This window comes from Castanea sativa, chromosome 7 (genome assembly GCF_040712315.1).
Source record: "Castanea sativa cultivar Marrone di Chiusa Pesio chromosome 7, ASM4071231v1".
Lineage (NCBI taxonomy): Eukaryota > Viridiplantae > Streptophyta > Magnoliopsida > Fagales > Fagaceae > Castanea > Castanea sativa.
This window is the reverse complement of record NC_134019.1, coordinates 18,265,812-18,289,969: the sequence shown is the minus strand read 5'-3', so window position 1 is coordinate 18,289,969 and position 24,158 is coordinate 18,265,812. Positions and strand designations below refer to the sequence as shown.

At 33.1% G+C, this 24,158-nt stretch overlaps 2 protein-coding genes across 4 annotated transcripts; both read left to right on the top strand.

The window, feature by feature from the left end:
• Positions 1-1,706: 1,706 nt before the first annotated feature.
• LOC142642725 (polyadenylate-binding protein 2-like) lies at positions 1,707-7,494 on the top strand. Of its 2 annotated transcripts, XM_075817143.1 has the most exons (6): positions 1,707-1,863; positions 1,984-2,095; positions 2,901-2,971; positions 6,490-6,681; positions 7,028-7,152; positions 7,279-7,494. In XM_075817143.1, the coding sequence occupies exons 1-6, from the start codon at positions 1,801-1,803 to the stop codon at positions 7,325-7,327; spliced, it is 612 nt and encodes a 203-aa protein (XP_075673258.1). In that variant the 5' UTR covers positions 1,707-1,800; the 3' UTR covers positions 7,328-7,494. The 2 variants fall into 2 exon arrangements, with proteins under 2 accessions (XP_075673258.1, XP_075673259.1); XM_075817144.1 differs by lacking the exons at positions 1,707-1,863; positions 1,984-2,095; positions 2,901-2,971 and adding an exon at positions 4,687-5,101.
• A 5,905-nt stretch (positions 7,495-13,399) lies between these two features.
• On the top strand, positions 13,400-18,141 carry LOC142643273 (phospho-2-dehydro-3-deoxyheptonate aldolase 2, chloroplastic-like). Of its 2 annotated transcripts, XM_075817817.1 has the most exons (6): positions 13,433-13,967; positions 14,576-14,853; positions 15,530-15,806; positions 16,110-16,355; positions 17,321-17,367; positions 17,486-17,629. In XM_075817817.1, the coding sequence occupies exons 1-6, from the start codon at positions 13,473-13,475 to the stop codon at positions 17,493-17,495; spliced, it is 1,353 nt and encodes a 450-aa protein (XP_075673932.1). In that variant the 5' UTR covers positions 13,433-13,472; the 3' UTR covers positions 17,496-17,629. The 2 variants fall into 2 exon arrangements, with proteins under 2 accessions (XP_075673931.1, XP_075673932.1); XM_075817816.1 differs by lacking the exon at positions 17,321-17,367 and having other exon boundaries at positions 13,400-13,967; positions 17,486-18,141.
• The last annotated feature ends 6,017 nt before the right edge of the window (positions 18,142-24,158 follow it).

The following is a 24,158-nucleotide window of genomic DNA, read 5'->3' as shown; positions in this document are numbered from 1 at the left end:
TTGTCTCAAGAACTCCAATAAATCACAAACTATATTTTTGTAACACACTCAAAAGAAAATAACACAAGAGGAAAATTTTACGTAGCTCATTTACTTATTTTCTTCTCTATTCATTAATTTATTCCTTGCACTCTTTCTACCCTTCTCTCTCTCTCTATCTCTCTTTGTTCTATCCATGTCTCTCTCATCTCTCACACTCTAGTTCAGATCGTCGGTAGCTTTAGGTCGTGGTGGCTTGGATGATGACTGTGGAGGATCACGAGTTGGCTGTGTTGGTTGGGTATGGGTTTTGAGAGCACGGTGTTGGATTGGGTTTGGGTTTTGAGGAGGAGTATGATGTTGGGTTGGATCTGGGTTTTGCCAAATGTCATCGTAATCGACTCTCACATCTCAGCCAAGTCTATCTCAGTGGCAATGGCAACGACAAAGGCGACGGCAGAGGCTAGAAGACTAACAGCAATGGCTTGAAGATTGGTTGTTTGGGTTTTTATCGCGTGGGTCTTAGGTTTAGATCAATGTTTCCATGGTTTCTTGGTTTGATGGATGGTTATATCGTGTGGGTTGTGGGTCTTGGGTTTGATCGATGTTTTTGGATTTTGAAGATTGGTCTTGGGTCGTGGTGTTTGATTGGCAGTGGTGGTTGTTGATTCGACAGTGGGTTTGGCAGTGGCAATGGGTGTGGATCTTGGTGGTTGTGGCTGGTGATTTGTGGGTTGTTGTGGTTTAATGGTGGTGGCCGGTGTTGTGGTTTTTTTTCTTTTCTTTTTTATTCTGTGGTGTTTCAGTGGTAGTGGTGGTGATGGCTTTGGTGGGTTCTTCATGTTATTCATGTTCTGTGGTTTTTTGGGTGTGATCTTCATGTTCAAAATTTGTGTGAATGGAGAGAGAGACAAATACCACTTTTTGATTTTGTTTCTCTTGCATTTTTGTTCTATTTTCTGTTTTGAGAGGAGAGAGGCATAAAATTTGAGCAAAAATACCTATTTACTCCTAATTTTAATAGAGGTGAATTACAGAAAACAAATGGAACATACCTCAGGTGGGTTAAGTGACACTTTTCAAATCACAGGTAGGCAAAATGATTTTTGCCCAAACCACAGGTGGGTTATATGTAATTACCCCAATTGAAAAAGAACACATTTTCAACTAAAAACATTTTACAACAAAAAAAGATCATTATCACTAGCTAAGCTATTAGTAACTCGTCATTGAATAGAAGCTTTGCACATGTGAAACTGAATTTGAAAGAAATTAGAATTGGAAGCAACACCAATAATTGATATCAAGGATTTGATACCATTTATAAATTATGGAGTCTCAAATGTATGGTTGGGATTGGTGAAACGAGATCCTCTCAATTTCATTTGAAATAGAGAGTCCATTTAATCATTAAGATTTTATTTTTTGAATCTAACAGTGCAATGCCAGATTATTTAAAATTTTGAATTACATGATAATTTTTATACTTTTAGATTTGTAAAATTTGATCTCAACTATAAAATCGATCCATTTCAAATGAATACTATTATTTTTCGAGACAAGAAAGGCAAGTGTGATAGGCATCAATACTCTCGGCCTGGATGAGATGATAACACATGGTCCAAAGCGGATACATGTCACTATCGTGTTGGGTCTAATGCCTCCGAACACGGACTCAAGTTTTCCGGAATTTAAAACCCGGGAGCATACTTCGCACGTGGCACGAAAGTGTCAAGCAAACAGTATAAGATTTGGAAGAGCCCTACGAATATACCCTCTATTTTTCCCATTTTTGAGAGAGAGAGAGAGAGAGTGAGAGGGATGGAGGAGTACGAGGATCAAGACATGGTTAACACAGAAAACACCAACAACACCAATGAAGCGGTAATGCTTTTTTTCCTTATCTTTTATTCGATTCATTCATACCCTTTAGCTTCAAATTTTTTGTTTTTTTGTTTGTATCGAAACCCTAATTGTGAAAACAAAAAAAAATGGTAAAAGCAGGAGGGAGTGGATGTGGATGACATGAAGAAACGGTTGAAGGAAATGGAGGATGAAGCGGCTGCACTTCGTGAGATGCAAGCCAAGGTCGAATCCCAGATGGGTTCTGCTCAAGGTTTACTCTTCTTTTGTATTTTATTTTATTTTATTTTTTTTTTGGGTTTAATTTCACAATGTCACAGATTTATAATATTTACTGAAATTGATTACAAATATAGAAAAAATTTTAAAGATTGAAGTAGTATCATTATATGGGTCGGTGCATATACCTCAGATTGGTGTAATGGTTTTTTGAATCATGGGTTCTGAGGGTGATAGCCTTTTGGAGTCCCAAAATCCCTATTTTTTTATCCATTTTCATTATCTGAGCTAATTCTTTATCCAAAAAATGAAATATATAAAGCAACACCTTTAACAGATGTGCTATGGCGAGTGCCTTTTGCTCGAGCGATATGTTGCTGCAACCGTATCTACTAAACTCCGCAAAAGTGGCTTATACATTTATGTTTGACACTCTTAGCCTAAGTGTAGTGTATATATGGTCAAAATGTTAGGGTAATTTTTTCATGTTTAATGAACAAAAAAATTGTGGGTAAGCTAAGAAATTTAACACCTCATTTTGGAGAGGGAAAAAAAAAAAGGATGGCTATTTAGTTTTAATGGTAAGTTACACATGCATCCCTCCACCTATAAGGCTATAACGTATAAGGGGAGAAAATGCCAGTTGAGATAGAGGCATTGAGTTCATTGGTGTAAATGGATGGCTGTATCACTTTATATTAATGATGATGATGATGATGATGATGATGATGATGACTACATTCACACATATCTCTGTACATTTCTTTCTTTTTTTGTTCTTCCTCTTCCCCTTTTTTTTATTAAAAAAAATGTTTTTTAATATATCTTTGCGCAATTAGATCCTGCTAGTGCAGCTGCATCACAGGCAAATCGAGAGGAAGTGGATTCTCGATCAGTGTTTGTTGGCAATGTAAGTACCCTTTTTATTATATGTGTTGTTTGGCTTTGTAGAATTGAGTTCCTTCCAAGTAGCATAAAAATGGAATCCTGAAAAGACAAACTATTATTCATATTAGAAAATTTAAGTTAATAAAAAATAGGACTATACATTAAGATAGTATATTGCTGGAACTAAAATGGAAGTTTTTCAAAGTATGACGTAGGCAATAATTCAAATTTAAAGCCAAGTAGAGTTCCTGCTCAAACACCAAATGCAGCTAGATTAACCTTTTCGGAATATGCTGGTACTCTTATTTTGATATAGGGTGTGCACTACATGCTTACACTTTTCATGGAGTTGTGCTTGAGTAAGTTTATAAGACTAAGGGAAAAATATCTAAATGTTTTATTCTTAATTCTACTTTAACATTCAACTTTCTTATAAGCATGGTAAAAGGAGAATAAGGCCTATTTGTATATGCATTAAGAAAACAGATTTTGAAAATTGTTATAGAGAGCAAGAAAAATAAAACATGTTTTCAGTGGTTCTGTTTGTCCTAAACTGGAAAGAAAAACCAGAAACATGCTCTATTTGTTATTATGCTCAACATAATTGACATCTTGACTACAAGGTTATGGCTCTCCTTCCAATCCTCCCCTTTTCAACAAAACAATAGGAGGAAGAGGTGCACTCCTTTCCCTTTCCCTTCCCTTCTTCATCCCTCTTACTTTAAGTACATAAAAACTGTTCCTATTAACTGGAATCAAACAGGCCCTAAGATGTTGGATTTAAACAGTAAAATTGAACAATATTTTGAAAATTTTTAAATGCCATAGGGGATTAGCGAATTCGTCAATTGTTTTCGATGTACAGAATCTGAATAGTGTTAGTAATCCTTTCTTAAATGTCTGGTTTTGGTTCCAATGATTCTTGCTATTGGATCACAACTTATTAACAACAAAAACAAACATAGCCTTAGTCCCAAACTTTTTAAGTCGTCTATGGATCCTCAATATATTAGTTAGGGTCAACCATATCTATTCTTTTCCTCCATTTTTCTCTATCTAAAGTCATATTCTCCATTATCCACTTAATTGACGTGTGCTTTTTTATTACTTCTACCAATATGATTTTTGGTCTTCCTCTACCTTTTTTCATTCCCTCAACTTGGATAACAACTTATCCATTGGTTGTTTTCCCCTCAAGAAAGGACTCATGCTTCAACCCTGGAGTTTCTTATTATTGTTCCTTTTTGTTTTGGTTATTATGGTCATCTTGTGAGTTTGATCGAGATCCTAGACTGGCCTTCTCATGTTGATCGTGTTTTCCATGCTTGTGCAGTTGTATTTGGCTGCACTGCTAAGAAAACCATCAATTTAGAGTTATTTAGCTACTCCCATCCTTGAAGAGTTCTGAAATCGTACTATATTTAGTGAACTTAATCCATTTGACTAGATGGGCGTGATTTTTCGTGTTCTTGTTGATTATTCTGAGTTGAGATATGCGTGTGAACGTGCGCTTGGGATTTTCTAAGTTTCAGTATTTTGCTTTGACTTTGTGTTTGACTAAAATCGCAGGTCAGGCTTCATTCTTCAAGTTTTCTGATTAACAGGTGCTGGGGCTCGAAGTATTTCTGATGAAATACAGCTGGGCTAGGAAAAGAAAATAAATAATGAAATTCAACAGAAAGAGAAAAGGGGGGAAAAAAGAATGAGAACAAAAAAGAAATATAGGAATGCAGGAGAAAAAAACAATAATGAGTGTTGTTAAAATTTTTATGAAAAAAAAAAAATTGAAGGTTCCCGAAAGTAAAATTTAAGATAAAAGTAATGAAAAGGAGGGAAAGAGAAAAAAAACAATGTGAAAGAAGCATCTCACCAATTGCCATTTGGAAAGGAGGAGATAAATATTTAAAAAAAAAAAAAAAAAAAAGCTCTGGATTATAATCACTTTTGTTGCTGTAAACACTGCTATTTGGGCTGGGATGGTCAGAGGAACAGATGTTCAAGATTCCTAACCCAGACTCAAGCAGTTGTGAGGTGTAATGTGCCTTGAAGATTAAGGAGTAGGCTTGGGTATATCTGTCTTATTTGCAAAGCCAGCTGCTGCTTTTGTTGGTGAATATTGCTCGAGGAATGTTTAGGTGTTTTGCTATCGATGGTGAGGGGTCTTGGATCTCCTTTTTTTTTTTCCCCTCACTTGGAATAAATGGGGATCTCTATATCTTTCCAATTTTATTATTTGCTTTTCTTTTTACTACTGAAAAGAAGATCACTAAAATAACCAAACAAGTTGATATATATCAAACAACCTATCAAAAGAAAAGTTAACATATATCAAACATGTAAGCAAAAAAAAGTTAAACATATGCCAAACAGTCAATAATTATCCTGTTGATTTCTAGAAGTTCCATGGCCAGTTAGTTTATATATTTTGGCATTATTTTGAGCACATTATCTTGGTGTCAAGGACCTTGAGGCTTGAACCTACAAAGTTGTATTAATTTTTGGCTCAAAATGCTTAGATTTTACATGCTTTTTTGAGGGAACAAATGTTTACATTTAATCTTTGCCCAGAGACCTTACAAATGATGTGCATGTACTTTTGGCATGGGAATTCTATATTAGATTTTGTTCGTCATCATCTGATGTAACTGTTATCAGAAATTCTATGAGAAAGTTTAGGCCCATTGTAGCTTTGAATATTTAGGTAAAATGTTCAATTAACCCAAAACATTAAATGTTAATTGTGATCAAGATTCCCCAATTTTGCTTTTTTCCTTTGATATGGTAGTAGCTATCTTTGTCTATCTTTTATATTTTGGTGGAAAATCTAAGGTTTCCTAAGAACGGCCTATTTGGTGACAATGTATGTTGTTTGTTTTATACCTATGCTATGTCTAATTTTCAGCCTAAATCAATTTCATAGAAAATTGGTGTGGAAAACTCATCCAAGTGAATCAAGCAAAAAGTGGTAAGGACATCGATGGAGGGGTGGGATTGAGGCTTAATTATAACCATTTATGTCTTATTTTAAAAGTAATGCTGGTAACAAACATGCTTGTTACCTCAATTTGAGAGCCAGACCACTCTGGCTGCATGAACCCTGTAAGCCAGAATTGTAAATTTTATTTTATTTTCTTAGCTTTTTTCTAGAAAAATAGGGGAGGGGGATGGTGGGAATTGGACAGGGTATCTCTCAAACCCCATCAGATTTGGACATTTTCTGAATCAGATTAATGCATCTTTTTTATTATTATTATTAGTAAGTTACATGTGCACAAAATGGGTTTTGAATCCACATTCTCATCCTCCGCCCATTCTTGTGAGAGGAGGAAGTTTATCTGATGTAATGGAGAGTTAAAGTAGTTTTTTCTGCTCAAATGAGCTAAGTAGTTGGTTGTACTAGTAACAGGTGGTTTTCACTGTTTTTCTTGTAGGTAAGTTGTAACACTAAATTGATCTAATAGGCTTATTATTTGATTGTTCTGTTTTCTTTGCTTGGTTCTTTTTCAAAATTGTTCTTTTGGGCTCAAACTGGGTTTGCAGGTGGATTATTCATGTACTCCTGAAGAAGTACAACAGCATTTCCAGACATGTGGTACAGTGAACAGAGTCACTATTCGGACTGACAAGTATGGCCAACCGAAGGGTTATGCTTATGTGGAGTTCCTTGAAGTAGAGGCTGTTGAATTGGCTCTCCAGCTGAATGAATCTCAACTACATGGACGTCAATTAAAGGTCAAAGCAGCAGTTTTCCATCTACCCCATCAAAAAATAACTCTTTTTGTGTTCAATTTCTTAAGTAAAAATACAAATTAGGATAATCTTCACACAAAAGTTATTTTTCTAGAAAAATAACTATTTTTCTAGTAAAGAGATGCTTAACCTAATGAACGGTCTAAATTACAACAAAATATCACCATTATACACATATGGGTGGTGCACTACCTTAGGGTCTCTGTTATTATTTTTCTGATTTTGGAGCTTCAGTTCTGATTTGTGTTTGATTTTTAACCTTTACAGGTGCAAGTTCCATACTCTATTTATTTTTTCAACCATGTGAAAATTTTTAATGTGTTTGCAGGTGACTGCTAAACGGACCAATGTACCTGGGATGAAACTATATCGTGCTCGTCGACCCAACTCCAATATGCGATCCAGAAGCCCCTTTATACCTGCTCCCTTTGTATTCTCCCCTTATGGATATGGGTATGCTTCTTGGTGATTGCCTCCTCTTGGTCGTGTTCTCCCACTCCCTATGTTTTCCTAGATTTGGTATTTGACTGCACTTCCTGAAATCTTTCGAGTAAATCATCAAAAATGTTTATGATGCAGGAAGGTTCCAAGATTCAGAATGCCAATGCGTTACAGTCCATACTTCTGAATGTTCACCTTTGTTTGAGACAGATATGCTTCTGTATGTCATCTCTTGGATAATGTTGGATAGATGTAAGAGAGATTTGTGCTACTTAGGCTGATGTGGTTAATTGTTTGAGATTTGAGGATTTTGTTCAGTTCATTGAAAACAGTATAGATTTAATGTTTGCACCAGCTATGGTTCCTATGCTATATATATTGCTGTTTGGAATTTGCCAGGGAAGCTTCCATTGCAGGTTTTGCTACTGGTAGCTTGTTTGGTTTGGCTAGCTATTTCTTGTTGCTCATATCCCATTACTTGAAATTAAGGATGTGATATGACCTGGTTTTGGAACTCACAGAATATGCTGAGTTTTCATAGAGTTTTAAGAGAAATTGGACAAAGGGTATGAAAAATTAGTTGCTGCTATTGTTATCCTGCCTAGTAAATTGATTATTTATGCAGAAACTGGAAGCGTAGGTCTGTAATTCTCCTTGCATTTGAATGTTGGGAAACATTATGTATGACAACCAGTGTATATCTATAATCTTTTTACAAATTTAATTAGGTATTTTTATATCTTATGATATTATACACGATACAAAAAAATTAAAAATTAAAAATTAAATCACGATACAATTTACATTTTGACAACTATGATATTCAGTATTAGGACACCAATGCCCATGTTTAAATGGTTGATGAAAAAATAATTGTGACCAAAGTTGAGTTATCTGTGGGAGAGTTGATTATGAAGTTCATAAATAGGCGTTAGGCTTTTTCAAAGTTCACAAATACACATTAGGACTGCTGGTTGACACCGACGAATTGAATCAAACAGGTTCCATTTCAGTCCAGCCCAACAATTTTAAAACCTGAATAAATTATAAATTATTTTCAATTCAGTCTTTTACGTTTTATTTATTTATTTAATTCAACCCTTCAATTTTTTTTTTTTTTCAATTTTGTCTTTCCGCTTGTTATGTTCAATGCAACTATTTTTCAATCCTTTAACTTTAATTTGTTTTCAATTTTGTCTTTCCTCTTGTTTTGTTCAATCTAACAATCTGGGACAGAAGGTGAACATCGCAATGTCTAGCAGGGGTTCTGCCATTTAACATTGTAAAATTAGTAAATGATATTTCAAAACATGAAATTGATCCTCTCTTACTCTTCCTAAGTTTTGTACTTCCAAGTTTTATCTAGTGGAAATTCTAGTTCTGGCTATAGCCCAGTGACTGTTGCATGACTCTTTTTTTGGTTACTCCGGGGCTCTCTTTATTTCATATTTTCAAGAAAGTTGGTCTAGCTGACTGTTTAAGGTGGTATGGGACTATGGCCATCCAGTTTGTGTTATATTCCAGGTAGTTGGTGATCTTTTTGAGAACTTGAATATAATGAAAGAAAGCAATTGGAATATGTGGCTTTCCCGCAACATTGTTGAATGCTTCAAAGCTCAATCATCTTAGTTCAACTTAATAAAGATAAAATTTGTCCTAGAATTGGTCTTTGACTATCGATTGGATTTGTCTTACTAATGTTAGAAAATTTTCTATTTAAACTGACAAAATAAATTTTAGAGAAACAATAGACTTTATTTCAAAACATGATTAATTGATTATGAAATGTATAAATATAAATTTTTTTTTTAAACAATCATACCCTACTATTGCAAAAGTTGAAGCAAGCTCCCAAGTGGCCAAATATTGTATAAGGCAAATCACAAAGAAAACTTCTAAAAGATCTCGCACTTTTTTATATTCATATAAATTAATTTTATGTTAACTAATAACATTTTTTTTTCCAAATTTATTAAACTTTAATCCTTACATTCAAAATTCCAAATAGTTCACGCTAATAAGGGGGCAAAAAATCTATAATATTATTTAAGGGACTTCCCCTGTTTGGACCAGTTTTTTTTTTTTTTTTTTTTTTTTTTTTTTTTTTTCAAAAGACCCCTACAACCTATGTTTAAGTAAGGGCAAAACTAAGTAAAAATACTTTTTTAACTTCCACGTAAAATACTTTTTACAAAATAGTACCACACTCCCAACGTTGGATTTCAAACTCAAATTGCTTCTTCTTCAGTTCTCCAATTCTCTCAATTCTGCATTAATCTTCTTTTCACCATTATCATCATTGTTAAGAAACTCCCCTCACCCACCTCTTTGCTTCAAATTTCACTACAAACAACAACAACATATAGATTTGAGATAAGCTCTTTCTTAAATCAAATCTCAGCCCTCTCTCTCTCTGATCTCACTTTTTTATTTCTACATTTCTCACTTCAATTTCTCTCTCTATTTGGCCATTTTTGCTTATTTTTATCTCGAGATTTACTGGATATTTTCTGGTCTATTGTTTTACAGGCTTTCATAAGACGCTATTAAAAGATGTTTCATTTTTAACGACTCTTCACTGATGTGTAGGCTTTGAGGTCAATACTATTCAGCTTCGTTCTTGTCTACATTTGGGTCTTTGTAAATTTTTATGTTGGTTTCCAGGTTGTACTTTGTTGTTTGTATAAAAATATTAAAATACTGATGGGTCTTTGTAATTTTTTATGTTGGTTTTCTGGGTTGTACCTTGTTGTTTGTATAAGAAAGGCATTAGGAACTCAGTTTCACTTGGTCTTTGCGTTCTTACATAGTATTGTGTAACTCTCCTTTATTATTATATTTTGTCATCTAGTGTGACTCTACGGAGCATTGTGTCTCTTTTTTTTTTCTTTTTTCTTTTTTAATTTGTTAGTCATTGAATTAGCATCAATTGATTCATCACCAACACATACATTATGGGACCAAAGTGGATTCTCTATTGTTACTGCTATTTGATTATTGAAATGCTATTTTTGCCCATGCTTCTTTGTTGCCCCCATTGGACCCCCTTCTCGGTGAAATTCATGTTGCTCTCTTGGCCCTCAAATTGGCCGTTCATCACCATTTCGTTTTTTTTTTTTTTTTTTGGTCATCTATTTTAGTAGTCATTGAATTCTATGGAGTTATAGTTTAGTCGTCATTGAATTCTATTATTCATTGATATTTTTTTTTAAATTTAGATAACTACTAGCTTAGAGTTTAGGGAAAGAAAAAAAAAAAAAAAAAAAAAAAAAAAAAAAAAAACAACCTAATTATTTTTCCGTGATTTAGTTTCTAAAAGGGAAAAAAAATTCTTTTAACTCTCATGTAAAATAGTACCTACAAAATAGGACTACACTTTGTTATCATTATCCTTTCCATATCATTATCTTATCTTATCTTATCCTATCTTTTCTTTTTTAATCTTTTCTTTTCTTTTATTTGGTCAACTTGATGGGTGTTAAGTATTTTCTCTAATTAATGACTATTTTTTAAAGAATAGGAATGATATATATTGATGTCTTTTTTTTTTGTGGTTATCGGGTTTGACTTATTATTTTAGTGTATTGTGTTTTAAGTGGTGCCCTCTCTTCCTCATATTATTTTTGTTTGTTGTTTTTCTTACATTTAAGCCTTACTCTCTATTTTTTTGAATTTTTTTTAGGGTGACATATCAACAATTTGGTTAGATTGCATAGCAGGTACATTGGATGAATTCAGGTGAGCGAAGTGGTAGACAATCTATCAAGTAGTTATTAAAAAACATTTTTTGTAAATATCCTACCATATGAAATTTAATATTGTCCTTTTTTGTGCCTTTCATTGCACATTTGATGATTCTGTAAGTAATTGCCATATATGCAAATTTGCTAAAACAAGAATGATATTGGAGAATTTATCTTTAAAGATAAAATTTAAAAATTGTGGTGAGAATTGCTTCTAAATAATAGACTAACTTTTAGGGGTAAAAACTTACACCCTTAAATATATCTTATATTTAATAGTTTAAAATGTTACATCATTTTAAATTTTAACGTACATACATTTTAAAAATTGGTAAAATTTAATCTAATTCAAAATAACTTACCAAAAGAAAAAAAGACTCCAAACAAACCATGCCTTTTGAATTTGCACAAAGTGTGAGTCCTTCAACGTTGGTTTCATATTTTTTTACAATTTCAAAAAAAAAAAAATGCCAACACTGTTTTACATTGAAAATTTAAATGTAATTTTTTTTTTAAAAAAAAAACCAACATTTTTGGTATTTTAATAATATGCCAGCATTGTTTTACATTTAAAAATTTTAAAAAAAAAACATGTTTTAGGTATTTTATTCCTAAAATTTTGCCTATTATTTAGAAGCAATTTTTTCATGATTTTATAGTGTTATATTTAAAGAAAAGAGGGGGAAAAAACACATGTTTTATAGATTTTTACCCAAGAGGTGGACTCCTCAAATGATATTTATTTATATAAACTAGCTACGCTCACACACGTGCTCAAAAGCTCTTCTATTTTTTAGGTAAATGTTAATTTAGAGTATTTATTATAATTTGAGATTACTACATTTTTCAATCACAAAAAAAAAAAAAAAAAACCTAGGAGTGTGATTAGTATTGTGTTTGCAAGTGAAATAATTTTTTCATCACACCCCTAAGTTTTTTTTTTTGTAATTGAAAAATATAGTAATCGCAAATTATAATAAATACTCTAAATTAACCCTTACTCAAAAAATAGAAGAGCCTCACACACAAGAGCATGTGCTCAGAGGCTAATACTTTCATTAAAAACTTAATACTATCAAACAAGAGAACGAAATAATATTATAAAATTATTATTTTCATTCATTTTCATTTCATTTCCCACAACTTCTAATAAGCTTATTATATATGAGTTTCAGTAAATATCTTTTAATAAGATGGTGAACAAATAATATGATCTACCATGAATATCTTATAATTTCTGGATTGGTTGAAACTCAAAAACCATAGTACTTTTTTTATTGAGTAAAAAATCATAGTAATCTATTCCAAAAAAAGTCATATATAGAAGGGTCCGGCACACGTTAACCCATCTATTTTTAGAAAAATTTTCCAAAATCATCTTGTGGACGTGTGAGCCTACAAAACAGATCCAGCAGTTTCCACAATGTCATATAGAATATTGAATATTGATTGATTTCTTCAGTAATTGACACGCATATATTGATTTCATATTTTTTTACAATTTCAAAAAAAAAAAAAATGCCAACACTATTTTACATTGAAAATTTAAATGTAATTTTTTTTTTTAAAAAAAAAACCAACATTTTTGGTATTTTAATAATATGCCAGCATTGTTTTACATTTAAAAATTAAAAAAAAAAAAACATGTTTTAGGTATTTTATTCCTAAAATTTTGCCTATTATTTAGAAGCAATTTTTTCATGATTTTATAGTGTTATATTTAAAGATAAGAGGGGGGAAAAAACACACGTTTTATAGATTTTTACCCAAGAGGTGGACTCCTCAAATGATATTTATTTATATAAACTAGCTGCGCTCACACACGTGCTCAAAAGCTCTTCTATTTTTTAGGTAAATGTTAATTTAGAGTATTTATTATAATTTGAGATTACTACATTTTTCAATTACAAAAAAAAAAAAAAAAACCTAGGAGTGTGATTAGTATTGTGTTTGAAAGTGAAATAATTTTTTCATCACACCCCTAAGTTTTTTTTTTTTTTTTGTAATTGAAAAATATAGTAATCGCAAATTATAATAAATACTCTAAATTAACCTTTACCCAAAAAATAGAAGAGCCTCACACACGAGAGCATGTGCTCAGAGGCTAATACTTTTATTAAAAACTTAATACTATCAAACAAGAGAACGAAATAATATTATAAAATTATTATTTTCATTTCATTTCCCACAACTTCTAATAAGCTTATTATATATGAGTTTCAGTAAATATTTTTTAGTAAGATGGTGAACAAATAATATGATCTACCATGAATATCTTATCATTTCTGGATTGATTGAAACTCAAAAACCATAGTACTCTTTTTATTGAGTAAAAAATCATAGTAATCTATTCTAAAAAAAAGTCATATATAGAAGGGTCCGACACACATTAATCCATCTATTTTTAAAAAAAATTTCCAAAATCATCTTGTTTACGTGGGAGCCTACAAAACAGATCCAGCAGTTTCCACAATGTCATATAGAATATTGAATATTGAATGATTTCTTCAGTAATTGACACGCATATATGTAGTATATATAGTATATACCCGCTTTCGAAAGTCTACTCTGTCTCTCTGCTTCTCGAAAATGGCGTTCACAGCCGCCTCTTCTCTCTCCTCCAAATCTCTCCTCCTCAATACACACCAACCTTCCACACCCATCTTCAACTGCAAGCCCCGCCACCACAAACCCATCTCAGCCATCCACGCCGCTGACCCTTCAAAGTCCTCCAAATCAACAGACATCACCACAAGCAGCTCCACCCCAGTTCCCATTCAATGGAGCCTCGAAAGCTGGAAATCCAAGAAGGCTCATCAGCAGCCCGAATACCCAGATCAGATATTGCTGGATTCAGTTCTCAGGACCCTGGAGTCATTCCCTCCAGTCGTGTTTGCTGGTGAAGCTAGGAGCTTAGAGGACCGTTTGGCTGAGGCAGCTCAAGGCCAGGCCTTTTTGCTACAAGGTGGTGACTGTGCTGAGAGCTTCAAGGAGTTCAATGCCAACAACATTCGTGACACCTTCCGTCTTCTTCTCCAGATGAGTGTTGTTCTCATGTTCGGTGGCCAAATGCCTGTAGTCAAGGTCCTTCTTTTCTCTCTCTAACATTTTTATATCTATGTCACTCTTTCTAATCATTTTTTGAAGATATACATGCATGGTGTGTTGAAAGATTTGGAATTGTGGATTGAAGAATAATAAGTTGGGTTTTTAAAAAAAAAAAAACTTGGGATCATCATCATATTGAATTTTCTCTTTGTTTATGGTGTTTTCGTAGTTGTATAGTGACTTTTAGAAAATAATTTTAATGAAATTTGACTTGGGGTGTATCTTTTGAGCTGGATTTTGATGGGTTTAGATGTTTTAAGTAAGAAAATTCGCGATCAAAGAGGTTGAAGGTTTGGAATACTCCATAGACTTGAAAATTAGTAATTGAATTTTAAAAAGCTGGAACTGGAATTTTTCCCATATGTTATATTGCCATTACTTTCTCTTTTTGTATGAAGTGACTCTAGATAATTTGCATGAGTTGACTTTGAGATAGAGTATTATAGTATTAAATTGTGGATAATTTGCAAAGCTGAGATAATTGTTTGTTGTTTTTCTCAGTAAATGTCGATTTAAGAATCATAATTCTATATGACGGTAGTTACATTGAATAATTTGAAAAAATTGTGGGAATGATTAATTAGGTGGGGAGAATGGCGGGTCAGTTTGCAAAGCCAAGATCAGATCCATTTGAGGAGAAGGATGGAGTAAAGCTGGCAAGTTACAGAGGAGACAATATCAATGGTGATGCATTTGATGCAGAATCAAGACTTCCAGATCCCGAAAGGATGATTAGAGCCTATTGCCAATCAGTCTCAACTTTGAACCTTTTAAGGGCATTTGCCACTGGAGGATACGCAGCAATGCAGAGAGTCACCCATTGGAATCTTGATTTCATGGAGCACAGTGAGCAGGGGGATAGGTATATTTCTTAGTCAGATAGTTTAATTAGATATACTAGCTATATAGTTTGGTTTTTGGGTTTATTTAAAGTTTCGCACAAATTTTTATATTGATTTAACCATGTAATGGAATAAACAAAAGTAGACTTCATCTCACCTTCCTTGTGTTTCTGCTTGTTTATTTTTTCATTAATAGTTAGATATTGTTTTGAAATAGTTACCAGATGTCCATGTTGTTTTTCGTAAGTAGACTTGTGAATCAGGAAAAAAAAAATTCTTGGATAGCATTTTTGTAAAATCTCATTTCTATATAATTATTAGATGTAAGAATATTTTAGTGCTCTTTTTTATCTTTAAAAGATGGTAGAAATAAATGAAATTTGCAGGCCTCCCTTCTTTAATCCCAAGCAGATGTGACAAAGAAAAAGCTTGCTTTGTTTAGCTTTCTGTGACTTTTGTAGTGTCTTTTCTTGCTGAGAATTAAATAAATTATTATTCTCCAAAATGGAGAATATGGGTTCCTTTGATTTCTAGGAACTAACTTCCAGATAAATTTTTCTGAACTCCATCGTGTGGCTTCATTAACTTCTTCAATGAGTTGACTTAGTTTGGTTCTCAAGTGAGTTAAACCTTAAGTTCTATTTCTAAGTCTAGGAGGATTTTCAGGAATTAGCATGTTCTGCCATGGCTTGACAGGTACCGTGAACTGGCTCACCGAGTTGACGAGGCCCTTGGATTCATGGGTGCTGCTGGACTCACTTCAGACCACCCAATCATGACTACAACAGATTTCTGGACATCTCATGAATGCTTACTTCTGCCTTATGAGCAAACACTTACAAGAGAGGATTCTACTTCTGGGCTGTACTATGATTGCTCCGCTCACATGCTTTGGGTGGGAGAACGTACCCGACAACTTGATGGTGCCCATGTTGAGTTTTTGAGAGGAGTTTCTAATCCTCTCGGCATCAAGGTATCTAGATTGTTTTTCCTTCATTAATATTTAAACAAACTCTTTTTTGTTTGTTACTTTTTTCTTCTTGTTTTCCAATTTCCTCAGGCTCTGTCTTGTTGAACAAATCTGTGTTTTGTTTGTTATACTTTCTGTTGCAGAATTGTAAATTCCCCTTTTAGCTTTCATTGTAATTTTTACCTGTTACATACTTCTATATACCTTGGTTCAGTCATGAAAGAAGTTATTTTTGTATGAGATAACTTGATGTTGATCTGATGACAAAGGATCGGAGAGCTAATAAAAGATTGCAATGTGATGCAGGTGAGTGACAAAATGGATCCAAATGAGCTTGTTAGGCTCATAGATATTCTAAACCCTAAAAATAAACTTGGAAGAATAGCAGTAATTGTAAGAATGGGAGCTGAGAACATGAGAGTGAAGCTTCCTCATCTGATCAGAGCTGTCCGTAGAGCAGGTCAATTTGTCACTTGGGTTAGTGACCCTATGCACGGGAATACCATTAAAGCTCCTTGTGGACTTAAAACCCGGTCTTTCGATGCAATCAGGGTATGATTTATGTCATCAGTTAACTCTTTTACTTCTGCCACGTGAATTTAATTGCTTAGCTCTACTTTTATTGTTGTGCAAGTATATTACATAAGTCATCAAATCAAGTAACTAAAGAAATTTCTTGTGGATCATTCAAACTGTAACCATAATCTTTTGCTGCCTTGACCAGTGTGTTTTTTGAGCATTTTCACAGTTGATTTTTTTTGTCATTGATGTGGCATATTTGGTTGGCATAAAACATATACTCAAATGCTTAACGATAAGGTTGACTGGAGATATAATGACAAATGTATAGTAGGTGGAATAAAGGCATCCTTTAAAATATTTCTGGCAGGCCTAGTCAAAAAAATTGCTTAGGCTGCATTCACTTTGGAATACCTCTTTATGATTGGATTAATTTCTGACAAAATTGGTTGCCTGATACTACTGCTTGTGAAATGGGAATGACATTACCTTCCCTCCCTTCCCCTTCTTATTCTATCTCTCACTTAGGCAGGGGGTGAAATACTGCCATTGCTAGCCTGTAAATATGCATCATATTTTGCATATTATAGCGGTATTCATAGAAATCTTCCAGGCTGACAAATGAGCCTTTGCAATATAGTTTTCAAAAGAAACTGTTCATTACTTATTATATAATTTCTTTTGCTCCTTTGATGATTGGGAATCTTTTGGCTGATCTAATTTGCAAGTGTCCTTGTTGATGACATGTTCAGATATTCTACTGGCATAAAATAATTAGTTGATTGCTTACCAATTATTAGATTAGACATTGAAAACAAACAAAAAAAATTTGTAGGTAAGACAGGCACATCATCTTTATAATGTAATTTGTGTAGACATAACTCAGTCAATGTCATTTCTCAAAAAAAAAAAAAAAAATCAGTCAATGCACTTACTTGGGCCTACTTAGGAACTCCACTAATTAATTTGTGGTTTTGTTTTCTCTACCTTGGATGCAGAAAGTCACATCAATATGTGAAATTAGGACTCCTTGGGTCTTCTTTGGGCAAGTATTTATATATATTTTTTCTTGTACTGATGACAAAAATAGAAGAATTTACTATTTACTTTACGGAAAAAATAAAAATAATAATAACAACAATTACATATTGTTTTGCTTCTAGGCTGAGGTGAGGGCATTCTTTGATGTACATGATCAAGAAGGAAGCTACCCTGGTGGAGTTCATCTAGAGATGACTGGGCAGAATGTAACAGAATGTGTAGGAGGCTCGCGAACTATAACATATAATGATCTAAGCTCACGTTACCACACCCATTGTGACCCAAGGCTGAATGCTTCTCAATCTCTAGAGCTTGCCTTTATCATTGCAGAGCGGCTTCGAAAGAGAAGGCTTGGATCGAGGCATAAACTAGCCTAAATTGGATTATAGGAGGCTTTGCTCTGTTTCTGTTTTGAGGTCTCATTCTCTCTCTATCTCCCAATATATATACATATAAATTGGTGTGTCAGTAATGGTCTGAAAGATGAAGTGAAGGCTTCACTGCAATCGAAGTCAACAAATCTGAGGATAAACAAATTAAATGATGATTCCTATATATATATATCTAGCTGCATGTACTAAGATTCAAGCCATGTGTTGCTATCAAAATAATGTTTGACTTTTGTGTTAATTATGTAATTATATGGATAGCTTGTACCTTGTTTTGCTACTTGGCGACCAGCATGGTTGTGCATACAGATTTTGACCCCCATGTATAAAAGGTTCTGAATAATCCTATCTTGGCAGAATGTTATCAAAGAATTCTATTAAGTTTAAAATCTCTGTGACCTGCTTTTACCTGGTTTTATTAGATTTTCCTACGTTTCCTACGTAAATTTCTTTGCCATTTATTTTCCAGTTTCTTTACAATAGGGAGATCATACTTTTTTGTTGGCTTCAAAATTTCTTTGATTTGATTACAAGCTATACATTCTGACTGCAAGGTTCCATAAATTATTATTATTTTGCTTAAAACCAAGATTTCATAAAAGAGAAACAGCAGCAGTATCCTTCATGCAAGGATCCAGAACTTCAGTATGAAGAAGACAATTATTACAGCAAAAAGAAGACCTATGAGCAGAAGCAAATTAAATTTAGCTAAACTATGAGCTGTTGTGTTAACCTCTCTCCTATCCCAACTAAAATTACAAATAGCAAAAGATATGCTAAGATCCACCGCATCACTAATCAGAGTTAGGACTTTTAGGATAGGTCAGGCAACATGAGAGCAACTGCGTTTAAGAACATCAAAACAATTTTTTGCATCACCCTTCACTTCAATACTATGTAGATTTTCTGACTTAGCAAGCTGTAAAGCCCAGAGAATTGTAGCTACTTTAGCCTGCACAGAATCACAAATCTCATATACTTTAGCCCAAGCTTCAATCATCTCTCCATCTCCATCTCAGGCCATCACAGCTAGGATAGTGAAATCCTTTAATACAACCGCATCAACATTAAATTTTACTACAACAACAGAAGAAGTCTTCCAAGAGGATTCCTTGTTAAACAGTAATTCCTTAGATTGTTCTAAGGCCGGCACGTACTCCTTAATTCTGTTTTCAATATTGCAGATATGGGCTTTAAGATTAATCTGTCCAACTTCATGATTAACCTTGCTTGAAGGTTACAAATAGAATCCACTGTTAGAGCCATTTGCAAGGTACATACCTCTGCCACCTCCTTGGAATGATGTCTAGAAAACATGGACTGGACTAGAGGATCTAAGATCAACGTCACTATGCCTGTATTGTTGGTTACATTCAATCTGTCAGTCCTGACTTCTGAGACTCCAGCAGCCAAACCAGATTGCGTTTGCCACAGGGCAATTTAAGGACTTCCTCACACAACCTGTATCAACTATCTCCAAACTCTGTTGTAGGTTGTCAACCTCCAAAGTAACATTTTTGACTCTCTCAAGGACCTTAATCCTCCACAATCTTTGCCAAGGCAAATTTGAAGTGTTGGAATAACCGGCGTGTATTTGGATATTACTTACTGAAAACTGAAAATTTATTATTGAAAATAATATAAAAATAATTTTTGAGTTATTATTTACGGCTAAAAATACTGTAACTTTAACTTAATGCATTGTTTATGCACTATTCATGAGACGTCCCATAAGCAAGAGACGCTGGTAAAAATTAAAATCAAAATTAAAAAAAAAAAAAGCAGAACGGGCGTGGGATCCAAACGGGTACCCAGTATGAGCCTGACTCAGCCTATAGGCAGATTTGACAGAAGAATGACCTTTATGGTACTTGGTCCTTATTAGCCTATGGGATTTAGGTCTTAGGGGAATCAGACTTTTTTGTAATGGCCTGGACAGATCCATCATCAAATAATTCTGTCAGCATGTCCCTCTTCTAACAATGTAAGGAAGGTTTAATAAGGCTGAACACCGTCAAAAGATTCATTGGGGTTGATTCATCTCTAGGCTTCGATTTAAAATTCTCTAACCAATTTAAAATTCTATAAATTCACACATTAATAGAAGTCACATCCCCTACTAGATAGCAAGCACCTTTTACCACTAAATTATTTACCTTCTCAATATCCAGATTAGAGAAGCATTCTTGATTGGATATCCCATGACTTTATATTTACTCCTTAAGAGTCTCATGCATAGACTATCCTTTTTAGATGCAACCAACCAAGATAGATTGGCAATCGATGCTACGTTGAATTCCTTGCTCTTCTTGAACCCAAGCCTTCCCTTTCTTTTTCTTTTTTTGGTTAGCACGGATTGTCTCGAGTTTTCCATGCCATAATCTACTAGGATTTTGTGGGTTCAACAAAAACCTCCTTGTCAGAGCATCTAGGCTCTCACAAACTTGTTCCTCCAACCCTTCGAGTTGTTTTGTAATCTCTCCTGTAGGAATTTGAAATCCCTTGTGGTTGCTTTTGTGAGGAACAGAGGTGTCCAAAGATAGAAGGCATCCTTTTGAAGTTGCTTCATTTGCAACACATGCTTTATGGTTCTATCGGATAACTGTTGGGTGGACTTTTGGAAAGTTACTTGAGATTTGTTCTTGTATAAGAGTTGACCGGACCACTTGCAGTATTTAACTATTTTATCAAGCATTCATTGAGGGCAATAGATTCACTTCTTTTTGCTATTTTGAATAACACAAGGTCATCAGCATACATGACGTGTAATAGTTGGTCCAGCAATGCTGGTCTTCACACCAATGATTATTCTTTCTGTAAATTTCTTACCGGCCTATTTAGATAACACTTCCTGGCATAAAATGAAGGTGTAAAGGGATGGTGGATCCCTTGCCTCAGCCCTCTACTAGGCATAAAGTGCCTAGACATACTTCCATTGATAAGCACACAACAAATGACTTTGGAAAATCACACTGTTATCTACTCCACAAATTTTTCATTGAAACCAAAATTTTTAAGCACTTTTAGAGGCTCAAGTTTATTCTATCATATGTCTTTTGCAAATCTAGCTTTATGGGTATTAATTAGGGGCATGAATAGGTCAGGTTGAGAGGTTTTTTCAATCTAACCAACCATAATCGGGTTGAAAAAAATCCAACCTATCACAAGAGTCCAACTCACCTGGATTAAGTTGGACTCATGAGTTGGACCAACAAAGTTATAACTTAATAAACTTGAACATAACATCAATCCAATACAAACTATTTTATTAGTGCTTCAAAGTTTAAACTAATACAAATAACAACATATTTATATTGGTAGGGCATCAAACCAACGCAAATAAAAAGAAATTTAAAAACCAAATAACTTTTCATTTAATTAGTAAGATATCAAATAGTTCTATGTCAACTTAGTTGAGAAACAAAATAAATATGAACTAGTTTTATTATTCTATAGGTACTAGGATATTATATAGTTCTATCAGAACTCAATTGATAAATAAAAGAGTAAATAATAAAATCATATAATATATATTTTAAATATATATTAAATATAGGTGGGTCAGGTTGGATCAGGCGGATTTTTGAATTTGCTTATCCGCACCCGACCCAACTCACAGTAAAAAAAAAAAAAAATTTAACAATCCAACTCAACCCACCAACCCTTAAAAACCAACCCAATTCGTGGTTTGGTTGAACCAAGTCGATTTTGGTGGATCGATAAGTTGGCTACACACCCGTAGCATTAAACCATCCTTGGCTTTCCTCCTCTTGAAGCTAAGTAACATTTTCTACACCACCATCTGATTTTTTGCAATCCATCTATCAAGTATACAGGATGACGGGTTGGGAGAGATTAGTTTGTTCAAAATTGGCCTCAAATTGATGGCTTTATACCAATGCATTCCCTTATTTTGTGTAAAATATTTTTGGTTAATCTCAATAGACTCAAATACAAAAACATACGCAAACCAAAAATAAGATGTGTATTCTCAAAATTGGTGGGATAATGTAGAGACAAATTCACATTCATTCATGAGGTGTCCAAGCTTTTGGCTGTGACTGAAATTCCTAAATAAAGCCCTTTAACTTTCTAGATGCTGATGGTTAGTCCCCCTAGGTACTCATTATGCTCTTCAATAAAATTTGTTATTGTTCAAAAAACAAAAGAACAGAGGAGAAGAAGAGAACATAGTCCTTTTAAGTTCACTTACGTGATGAGCTTAATAGACTTGAAGAATGCGTTATAAAATCGAATTTTTTAAATTCTAACATACGACCGATCTATCAAGTTTCCAAAGTATATTATAAGTTAAGAATGGAATAGACAAATTAAATGATTGGACACTATTTTCTTAAATTTTTTTTTTTTAAAATAGCTTAGTCTTTTTTTTTTTTAATTTTTTAAACTTTAGAACATAGTGGGCTGGAATGAAAAATTTAATTTCTCTAGTAAATATAGCGTAAACCAGTGATTATAGGTAAATTCAAAATTATTTAGTAAGATTGGATTTACTAAATAGCAAGGCAAGAAATTTTTTCAAGACTTGACCTTTCGAATCAAATTATTGGTGTAATGAAAAATTTAAAGTATATTTGATACATGTGTTTAAATATATATTTTTTTAAACAATATTACACGTATTTTTCACTTATATATATTTTAAAAAAAATTAAAAATTATCGTTTAAACATATATATATATATATATATCAAACATGCCATTAAAATCTAGAAAAGATCAAAGCTTTTAAATGCACGTGCTGGTCAAATCAAATTAGCTATTTGCATGTGTAAAGTTTATACCTGGGAGTTATCTTAATGTATCCTTGTTTTTTTTAGTATTCTGGCAAAATATCTCGGCAAATGAATCCATTCATGAATGCCCTTCATCCTACCTCTGACATCCCTACGAACCCAGCACCTACTACTGCATTCTCCAAAAATTATGGATGATGCCCATTCGGACCAGTATAATGACTCAACTCTGACAAGAGCAATAAATTCGGTGGGTTTGGTTTGGTTTTTTCCTTTTTTTTTTTTTTTTTCCTGTACTTATCTTCTTCTAATTTAATAGGAAGTGGGGAACAAATTTGCGAATTTTGCTTCTTTTTTTTTTTTTTTTTTAAGGCCCAGCTTAATTTTGTCTTATTTATTTTTTTAAGAAAAATAATCCAAAGAAAATATTAATATTTGTAAGCTCAGCTCTACTTGCATGTTTAATACTAATAAGCTTTTAAACTTTTCGTACGCTCGGCATATAAGACATTTGTCTCATTAATAGGTGGGTCTTACATAAACGCATGAAATATCTTCTCTTTTTTAAAGTGTATATCTTACCGATAGCCTTAAGTTGACTTCTGAAAAGCGAAGAGTTGCTTATTGGGTTGCTATAAATAAATGTTTATTGATAAAAAAAGAAGGAAGAAAACATAAAACTAAAATGTAAGTAGAATGATCACTAAAGTTAATCTTATAATCACATTTTTTTTTTTAAGCAATTCAAAATAGGTTTTGTTTATGGTTAATGAGAAATTATATAAAACAGAATATGTGAAAGAGAGATGACAGGAAAGAAGAAGAGGAAATTACATTTTATCTGGATTAGCTTAACTAATAAATTCTCTGTTGGTTAAATAAGAGATCTGTGGTTCAATTTCTGCCTATACAAAAAAATCGATTGATGTCTTGATCTAATGATAATGAATTATCATCACGAGTGAAAGTCATATGTTGAAACTATCTAAATATATGTGTGTCTATATATATAGGTTGGGTTCAAATTACATCTAATGTAACTTAAAGTTACACCACTTAATATTTTTTAATTTTATTCAAATTTTGATAAATCAACCGTTAATTACATTATCTTTGTATATTCTCAATACTTGTAAAATTTCAAGGTAATCAAAGATTAATAGCTATGCCATCTATCAATTATTTAAATTCAAGTTTTTGTAGTTTAAACTAATGCATAAATGATAAGTTCACAGATCGAATGGTAAATAAAATCCAATTGACATGAAAATTGATATGAATGTTAAGAACATATAGAATATGTAATTCAATGGTGAAATTTTCAAAATATGAATTCTATATCAAGTTATTGGATGGTGCAACATTACTTAGTGTTACACTAGGTGTAACTTGAACTCAACTTTATATATATATATATATATATATATATATATATATATATATATATATATATATATATATATATAGAAGAAGAAGAAGAAGAAGAAGAAGAGAAGAAGAAGGGAAAATTACACTTTATCCCCATAAACTATACTTCCTTTTATACTTACCCTCTTAAACTATCTAATTGCACACTTAACCCCTCTAAACTATTACTCGTGTAACATTTGCCATCTAAACTATGAGAATGCATACTTACCCCCCCTAAA

Excerpts from the sequence above, each read along its gene's own strand:
- LOC142642725 (XM_075817143.1), top strand. The coding sequence starts at position 1,801 with ATGGAGGAGTACGAGGATCAAGACATGGTTAACACAGAAAACACCAAC. Across the intron at positions 1,864-1,983 it reads CCAACAACACCAATGAAGCG|GAGGGAGTGGATGTGGATGA; the intron begins GTAATGCTTTTT and ends TGGTAAAAGCAG. Across the intron at positions 6,682-7,027 it reads TACATGGACGTCAATTAAAG|GTGACTGCTAAACGGACCAA; the intron begins GTCAAAGCAGCA and ends ATGTGTTTGCAG.
- LOC142643273 (XM_075817816.1), top strand. The coding sequence starts at position 13,473 with ATGGCGTTCACAGCCGCCTCTTCTCTCTCCTCCAAATCTCTCCTCCTC. Across the intron at positions 14,854-15,529 it reads CACAGTGAGCAGGGGGATAG|GTACCGTGAACTGGCTCACC; the intron begins GTATATTTCTTA and ends ATGGCTTGACAG. Across the intron at positions 16,356-17,485 it reads GGTCTTTCGATGCAATCAGG|GCTGAGGTGAGGGCATTCTT; the intron begins GTATGATTTATG and ends TTTTGCTTCTAG.